This window comes from Cebus imitator, unplaced genomic scaffold (assembly GCF_001604975.1).
Source record: "Cebus imitator isolate Cc_AM_T3 unplaced genomic scaffold, Cebus_imitator-1.0 Scaffold57, whole genome shotgun sequence".
Lineage (NCBI taxonomy): Eukaryota > Metazoa > Chordata > Mammalia > Primates > Cebidae > Cebus > Cebus imitator.
In genome coordinates this window covers 1,283,556-1,292,673 of record NW_016107372.1, presented here as the reverse complement: position 1 = coordinate 1,292,673, position 9,118 = coordinate 1,283,556, and the positions used below count along the sequence as shown (strand labels likewise).

At 40.2% G+C, this 9,118-nt stretch overlaps 1 protein-coding gene across 1 annotated transcript in view; it reads left to right on the top strand.

Annotated features, from left to right (window-relative positions):
• LOC108304768 (nuclear body protein SP140-like) overlaps positions 1 to 9,118 on the top strand; it is a 90,523-nt gene that overhangs the window by 65,336 nt on the left and 16,069 nt on the right. Inside the window, exons 18-22 of the mRNA XM_017529074.2 lie at positions 565 to 645; positions 1,632 to 1,706; positions 4,184 to 4,288; positions 6,376 to 6,518; positions 8,258 to 8,299. Coding sequence (XP_017384563.1) covers positions 565 to 645; positions 1,632 to 1,706; positions 4,184 to 4,288; positions 6,376 to 6,518; positions 8,258 to 8,299 — 446 coding nt within the window. The remainder of the gene's footprint in view (positions 1 to 564; positions 646 to 1,631; positions 1,707 to 4,183; positions 4,289 to 6,375; positions 6,519 to 8,257; positions 8,300 to 9,118) is intronic.

Genomic DNA, 9,118 nt, shown 5'->3' with positions numbered 1-9,118 from the left:
AGTAGAGACGGGGTTTCACCATGTTGACCAGGATGGTCTCGATCTCTTGACCTTGTGATCCACCCGCCTCGGCCTCCCAAAGTGCTGGGATTACAGGCTTGAGCCACCGCGCCCGGCCAAATTTTAGAGTCTTATCAAAAATTATTAATTTTTATGAAACTATATGTCTTCTATTCTTGCCAGTTGATGGGGCTGCTTCGTTGGTGGATGTGTATAGTTTTGTTTGGAAAGGAAAAAAAGTGGCTGCATCCATTTTAAGAATGGGTGTTTTTAAATTAAAAATTTGTTTGGACCAAATCATTATAACATTTTTCATTTAGGTCTGTGTGTATGTAGACAAATTCTAAGGTACTTCAGTGTGCAGTTAAATCCTGTGTGTAATTAAAAAGCTGACACTCCTAAAGCAGAAAATGCTCTGGACACCTGCTTGAGGTTCTGTGTCTGAGTGTATAAAGAAAGAGGATCCATAATGAAACCCAGGACTCCCTCACTTGCTTTTGGTCCAGCCTGTCAGCTGTTGTTCTGCCCTGTTCTATTAATACATTTTCCCCTGCCTATCCCCAGGTAACAGCAAAGCTGATGGCCAGTTGATGTTCAGTGAAAAGAAGACGAACGTGAATCTCCAAGGCCCTTTCAAGATTAGGAGTAAGATAAAAGTTTATGCCACTTTCCTTTTGCCCTGCAGGTTAATACAAATTTTACTGAGATATTGATGAGCTTAGATCCTTCTTAATTGTTTACTTGTCAAGCTTAGTCAATTTGAGAGCAATGAAATCTAAAAAAGCAAATCCATTAGAAGTTAGGGTTGTAAGTTGATTATATTCATATAATAGATCTTATCTGTCCAGTTTCTAAAATAGTTTTCCTGTTTTTTATCTGATTTTCCTGGAAATTCCTTTGCCTTACATCATTGGTTTATTAAAACGGCTGGACCCGGCAAATTGTGAGCAGATTACAGGTTATTCTCTCACTGCCCTTTCAAGTCCTCCTCCTAGATGAGTTATTTCCTGTCTTGAGCACAGAGGTACAAATATCTTCCCTCGATATGATATGTGTAGCACAACTCTCACCACCTGTTAGGGTTTCCCTTAACTCACAGAATTGTCATTTATTTGTGCCTCTGCTAAGAAAAACCCAAATGCCTTCACTTAATTTTGTAGTCTTGTCTCAATTTTCTCTGAATATTTTAGTTTCTGTAATGATAGCAGTCATCATTTTGATCTTACAAAGATTAAATAAATTAGTGGATGTATAAGTGTTTAGCATATATTATATGCCATATGTATTTCAAATATGTATATTTGAAATGAAATATGAAATGAACTTTCAAAATATGAAATGAACCTTCAAAATATGGAATGAAGCATTTATACTGTTGCTTGAGATATATGTGAAATAGTGATTTCAATTAGTTTTTTTTTCTAATGTAAGAATAGGAAAATGAAATATAAAGTGAATCTAATACTAGCCATCTAATTCTTCATACTTTAAAGGCTAGGGTTTAAATCCTTTTATTTATGCATTCAACAGGCTTTTGGAAAGTTACATTTAGATGGAATTTTTGAGAAGCAGTAATATATGTAATACAGCTGCTTGTCTGTGCCTGTGATTATATTATTCTACTTTCTCAGGGAGAAAGAGAGGCAGACCTAGAGCCCGCTTCACCCAGACTAACAGAGCTCCACAGAAAAGAGTCCGATCAAGAGGTAAAAAAGAAAAGAGGAATGCACTTTCAATAACCCAACATCTAATTTACTGTGCTTTATGCTGTATTTTCAGTAATAAACCTATTTCCTTAATTGTTTTATGAAGCTGACTATTGAGAAATGTATCCAATTTAGTCATTTCCAAAACATGTCAAGGAAAGAAGAAAGTAAGTTGGTGATGCATCTACAACCAGACCCCAGGGGCCCAGGGGACATGAAAGCGCTACTTCCACTGAAATGATAAATTTCATGGTTGGAGATAGTCCATTGCCATATAAAGGCTATAACCCATAAGTTACTTAGCTGACCTTCCTCTGGCTACACAGAAAGCCACAGGTTTCACACTAAGGGTGAACCAGAGTTGTGGTTATAGATCTGTGTCCTAAGACTTTTTTTTACCTTTGTGTGGGCTTGAAGTGATCACTTGACCTTATTTGCTTCAGTTTTCTCCTTTGGAAAGCAGGAGCATGAATTAGGCCAACCATCTTTTGAAAAATTTTTATTTTTATTATACTTTAGGTTCTGAGATACATGTTTAGAACATGCAGATTTGTTACATAGGTATACATGTGCCATGGTGGTTTTCTGCACCCATCAACCTGTCATCTACATTAGGTATTTCTCCTAATGCTATCCCTCCTCTTACCCCTCACCCCCAGACAGGCCCCAGTGTGTGATATTCCCCTCTCTGTGTCCATGTGTCCTCATCTCCCACTTATGAGTGAGAACATGTGGTGTTTGCTCTTCTGTTCCTGTGTTAGTAAGCTGAGAATGATAGTTTCCAGCTTCATCCATGTCCCTGCAAAGGACCTGAACTCATCCTTTTTTATGACTGCATAGTATTCCATGGTGTATATGTGCCACCATTTCTTTATCCAGTCTATCATTGATGGGCATTTGGGTTGGTTCCATGTCTCTGTTATTGTGAACAGTGTTGTAATAAACATACATGTGCATGTGTCTTTATAGCAGAATGATTTATAATCCTTTGGGTATATGCCCAGTAATAGCATTGTTGGGTCAAATGCTGTTTCTGGTTCCAGATCCTCGAAAAATCACCACACTGTCTTCCACAATGATTGAACTAATTTACACTCCCACCAACAGTGTAAAAGCATTCCTATTTGCTCACATCCTTTCCAGCATCTGCCATTTCCTGACTTTTTAAAGATCATCATTCTAACAGGTGTGAGATGGTATCTCATTGTGGTTTTGAGTTGCATTTCTCTAATGACCAGTGATAGTGAGTTATTTTTTCATGTTTGTTAGCTGCATAAATGTTGTCTTTGAAAAGTGTCTGTTCATATCCTTAACCCACTTTTTGGTAGGTTTTCTTTTTTTTCTTGTAAATTTGTTTAAGTTCTTTGTAGATTCTGGATACTAGCCCTTTATAAGATGGATAGATTGCAAAAATTTTCTCCCATTCTGTATGTGGGCCAACCATCTTTCTTTTTAGTCCAGCCCAGTCCTAATAGTCTGCCTTTCTAAAAATTTGTACCAGGACCAAGGACAGCTCCCCTGTTTGTCATGACTTCTGTTGCCTAGGCTGGAGTGCAGTGGTGTGATCTCAGCTCACTGCAACCTCTGCCTCTCAGGTTCAAGCAATTCTCCTGCCTCAGCCTCCCAAGTAGCTGGGATTACAGGTGGGTGCCCCCATGCCTGGCTAATTTTTATATTTTTAGTAGAGATGGAGTTTCACCATGTTGGCCAGGCTGGTCTTGAACTCCAGACCTCAAGTGATCCACCTGCCTTGCCTTCCCAAAGTGCTGTGATTACAGGCATAAGCCATCGTGCCTAGCCCTACACCTTTGGCTGGAAGGGCAGGATTTGCTGCTCACGCTCCTGGAGTTCCTTTGAAGAACTTTCAACCCCTACTTCTGTGAAATCAAGTCTCCAGTCCTCCATCTGCCACCCTGTATAATTTTCAGATTATTCTAGAGCTTCCTGAGCTCTTCTCTCAGCTATGGGGAAAGCTGACATTAAGGAGAAATGAACCAAAGCAGAGAACAAAAATAGAAGTCAGACATCATCTCCATTAGGTTATCTCATCATTATCCTCTCACTGCTTGCCCAGTCAGTGCCAAAATGGGGAGATCGAGTATGGTCTCTGGCTTCATCTAAGGCTACCTACCTGCAGCAAAACAGCATAGCTGGAGAGCTCCTGTCAGACCAGTGACAGCAACTGTGTTTCATTATCATATAAGAATCAGTGGAGCTTACTAGATTAGGAGTTTTACTGAAGTCTAATTTCTCTGCCAAAGCATTCCATTTTGTATGAAACTTGAAAGGTGAAATTGGGGTAGATATTCTGTAGTTATGTATCAAAAGTGCCACTTTGAAGGAAGACTTTGAAACTCTAGAAATTTTTGGAATAGAATTTTCTAAGTATCCCTTGTGTCTTTATAGGAATTACCTCAGTAGGGAGGGGGGATGTGCCTTTGCAAAATGAGACAGAGTGAAGAAATCCTCTCTTTCAGTTTCAAGAAAGTGCAAAGACAAAACTGTGGATTTTAAGGCTCCTATACTTCCAGTGACCTGTGGTGAGGTGAAAGGAATTTTACATAAGAAGAATTTGAAACAAGGTAGGTTTTATGGTCTTCTTTAATTTGAAGCTCCTATCTGAAGGTATCACAAGTAGTGGGGAATTATCATGTGAATTACACATCATTCAAGGAGTTTTGACCCCAGTTTGGCTTGCGGAAAGGAGGAAGGGATCCCTAAGATGACATTTTCAGACTTTAAGAAATCGCACCCATTAAATGCTCACTCGCACAGGTAGTGTCCAGGGGGGTGCCCGAAGAATCAAGAAGAAGTGCAGGAACGTCAGTTCACAGATGGAAAATGTCATGTATTTTACCTTGAGTCAGACAGAAAATGGAAGAGGCCCTCAGCCTTGATCTTCATATTCTCCCTTCTTTCTGGAGTGCTGTCACCAAGGCAGGGTGCTTGGCTTAGGGTGACAGTCTCAGGTTTTAAAATTAGGAAGCCTGAGTTCCAGCCTTGGCTGTGCCAGGAATGACTGTTCCATTCTAAGTAGAGAAGGGGGCCTTTCTGAACCTGAAATTTCTCATCCAAGAGAGGGAAGAATAATTGAACACCTGCCTCATGATATAGCTGTGAGAACTAATTTACATATTGATGTAAAATACATAAATTTACATGTTTTTATTGTAAATTATAAGAAACTTTGCAAAAAATGTCTATTAGAATGGCCATCATCTCAGACTACTCGTAATATGACTCTTTGGATGCCGATTAATAGAAATGTTTGCATTGTGACTAGTTTTAAACAGCTTTACTGAGATATAGTTCACATATCATACAACTCGCCACTTAGAGTGTACAAATCAACTATTTTTTGTATACCCCAGAATTGTACAGTCATCATCCTCTAATTTTAGAACAATGTGCTCCCCACTAAAAAAAAAAAACCCTTGTCAATTAGCAGTCAATGTCCATTCCCACCTAAGCAGCCACTAATCTATTTTCTGCTCTATAAGTTTGCCTATTGTAGGCCTTTCTGTAAATGGAACTCTATAATACATGCCCTTTCTTGACTGCCTTCGTTCACTGAGCATGATATTTTCAAAGTTCATCCACAGTGAATGTATTAGTACTTCATTCCTTTTATTGACAAATAATATATTTCATTGTATAGATATACTACATTTTGTTTATAAACTCATTATTTGGAACTATTTTCACTCTTTGGCTATTATAAATAATGCTGTTTTGAACATTTGTGTAGCAAGTTTTGTGTGAACATATTTCAGTTCTTTTGGGTGTATATTCAAGAGAGGAATTACTAAGTCATATGGTAATTCTGTGTTTAACTTACTGAGGAATCACCAGTGTTTTCAACAGTGGCTGCACTATTCTATATTCCCACCAGCAGTGTTTGAAGGCTCCAATTTCTCTACATGCTCACCAACCTTGTTATTGCCTGTGTGTGTGTGTGTGTGTGTGTGTGTGTGTGTGTTTATTACACTCATCCTAGTGGGTGTGACATGGTATCTCATTGTGGTTTTCCTTTGTGTTTCCTTAATGACTAATGGCGTTGAGAATGTGGCTATCTTTTACATAAACATTACATTTTTTATTGGATAACATTTCACAATTAGTTTTTAAATATCAGCTACCCATGATTGCAGAGATGTGAAAATCTCTGTTCAATAATGCCATTAAACTGCACAAAATATGTTATCATTGAGAGTGCAGATGTTGCTGGAGTGGCTCCCTGAGCCATAGGGCACCCATCTTAGACCGTAGCCAAAAGTTGAGGATTCTGCCTCCAACATTGCCCTCAGAGCCATCTGGAGACTCAGGCCTGGTCTCTGCTTCCAAATTTGAATAGCAATTTGGAATCCTCTTATCTTTCAGAATCACTTGCTTTTCCTTCTGTAAGTGCTTTTGAAACACTTAAAAGGATGCTCTTGATGATAACTATCACTTTCTTCATGGATGAAAGTCAAAGAAATGTGTACCCTCACAGGAAATATCCTTAGAGGGAACTTTCAGGCTGGATTTGGGGCCTCTGAAGCTTGAGACGGAAGGCCAGACCCTCCTGCTGTTGATCTGGATCACAAATTGTGTGATCAGTTGGTGAGTGGCCACAGTCTGAGCACTGGGAACAAAGAGGGCTCAGGATCAACTTACCCTGGTCTTACAGGAATCTTGGTGAAGTGTATACAGAGTGAGGATGGAAATTGGTTCACCCCCAGCGAATTTGAAATCAAAGGAGGCCACGCAAGATCAAAGAACTGGAGGCTGAGTGTGCGCTGTGACGGGTGGCCCCTACGATGGCTGATGGAGGTATTCCAGTGACAAAGGGCCAGACCTGTGCCCCTTCTTGTTGTTCCCTAATAATGAGGTCACTGTTTATTCACCAAATGTGTGTTAGGTCATAGCTAAAGCCTTGATTCCAGTGAGTTTATCCTCTCACTCAGGAGAGAGGGACTCCACATTCATAACCCAGTGCAGCACATCCATGTTGTACCAGGGACTCCATCAGGATAGACACAGCAGCTTGGAGGAGGGAAGGGTCAGTCTGACTAGGGTGCATGCAGACAGCTTTGTGCACTGAAAAAAAGAAAAGAGTTGGTAGTCAAAAAGTGGAGGAAGACACTTCAGAGAAAGAATGGCATGAAAACTATAACCATGGCAAAAGTAGCTTTGCGGATTTTTTTTTTTTTTTTTTGAGACGGAGTTTCGCTCTTGTTACCCAGGCTGGAGTGCAATGGCGCGATCTCGGCTCACCGCAACCTCCGCCTCCTGGGTTCAGGCAATTCTCCTGCCTCAGCCTCCTGAGTAGCTGGGATTACAGGCACGCACCACCATGCCCGGCTAATTTTTTGTATTTTTAGTAGAGACGGGGTTTCACCATGTTGACCAGGATGGTCTCGATCTCTTGACCTCGTGATCCACCAGCCTCGGCCTCCCTACCGTGCCCAGCCTAGCTTTGCGGATTTACGTAGACAGGTTGTGTGCAATTAGGCATAATCCAACAATTGGAGCAGTTTGTAGAGGGCTTTAATGCCAGGCAGAAGAGATCAAAGCTATAACTGAGATAACAAGGACTCAGTGAAATCTTTTAGGATTGGAAATGACATTTAGTATAATATTTTATTTTATTTTATTTTATTTATTTGTAGGAGACAGTCTTGTTCTGTCACCCAGGCAGGAGTGCAGTGGCTCAATCTCGGTTCACTGCAACCTCAGCCTCACAGGTTCAAGTGATTCTTGTGCCCCAGCCTCTCAAGTAGCTGGGACTACCGTCATGCACCACCCTGCCAGGCTAATTTTTATATTTTTAATAGAGACGAGGTTTCGCCATGTTGGCCAGGCTGATCTCAAATTCCTGACATCAAGTGATCGGCCCTCCTCAGCCTCCCAAAGTGCTGGGATTACAGGAAACAGCCACTGCACCTGGCCATAAAACAGTATTTTAGGCAGCCATCAGGCTTTCCCCACCAGCAAACCTATACTCAATCTAGAATGCTCAGCTCAAGTGTTACCCCTTCCTGAATGTTCATTGAGCTGGCCATGGATAATCCCTTCCCAGGACTCCTGAGCCCTCTGCTAAGGCCTTTCATTCACTGTTTTATATTTATTCTTTTGTGAGTGCTTTTTGTCTGTAGACCCCTTTTGGTTTTCCCATCTTCATGTGTCCAAGATCGGAGTGACTGACACCCAGTAGCATGCAGTAAGTGTGTGCTGCTCAAATAGCTCTGGTATAGGGACTCCAGCTGGAGTGGCACTGGTGGGACTGGAAAAGAGGTGATAGATGGTATGAGATTACTAAAACTTCTTAGGATTTAGTAAAGAAGCACAAGAAAAGGGAAAATTGTGCTGAAGATGATTTCCTGGCTTCTATTGATTAAAGTATAGAAGCAGCACAGGGGAAGAGAGGGAGATGGTTTCTCATTCAGACACCTTGGGTTGGAGCTGGCAGTGGAACATTCAGGTAGAAATATTTGGGAGGAGGTTGAAATGCCAGACTCACAGAACAGAAACATAGGCTGACCATGTACCTGAATCTTTTTGTCTTTCAGAATGGATTTCTGCATAATCCTCCAAGAACTAGGAAAAAGAAGGTAAGTATTACATAACTTTCTACAGGTTCTTGTCACATAACTGATTTAATATGCATAAAATCTTCTTTTATGGGGTCTGAAATTGGGTATTTATAATTAAGCTTCCACCTTCTCCACTACCCACCTTAAAACATTTTTTTTGGTATATGCCTTCAGAGTTGCTAATTTGAACGGTAAATATATATGAAGCTAGGCCCTCTTTGGATTAAACAATTTCATATGAAGATGATAAGGAACCATCAAAATAGACCTCCTGGATCTGTTTTTTGCAATAGGTGCAGATGCTTTAAGAGTGTCAAAGTTGAAAAGTCAAACATGGTCATCAGATACATAAAAATATTTCAAAATAAGGTGAAAGAAATCATCTTCAACTCAGATTTCAGATTTTTTTCATTGAAGTTACTATTTTCTAACTTTAGTGAAATCAGATGGAGCAGATGTTTGCTCACATTCGAGACATATATGAAACCATTTATCATTTCATGAAATAGCCAACAAAAAGAATATTTATTTTCTGATCATTCACATCCTCTTTCATCTTCCAAAAAAATGTACACAAAGACACACATAATGTCTTCTCCAGGGGACATTATTTCCCATTACCAGGATGGTACCACTGGGGAGGAAGGTCTCTGAAGGTAGATGTATTATGTAGAAAGGGATGATCAGGAAAATCTTTTATGTTGATGCCACCTCTTTGGCTCTGCCAGAGGGACTGTGCAGACCTGCTTTTTATCTGTGAAACTGATTTTTCCCTCTCTTGAAGAATGCAGCAAACAAATAGGTTAAGTGCAGTGTAGATTCAGGACAAGGTGATGG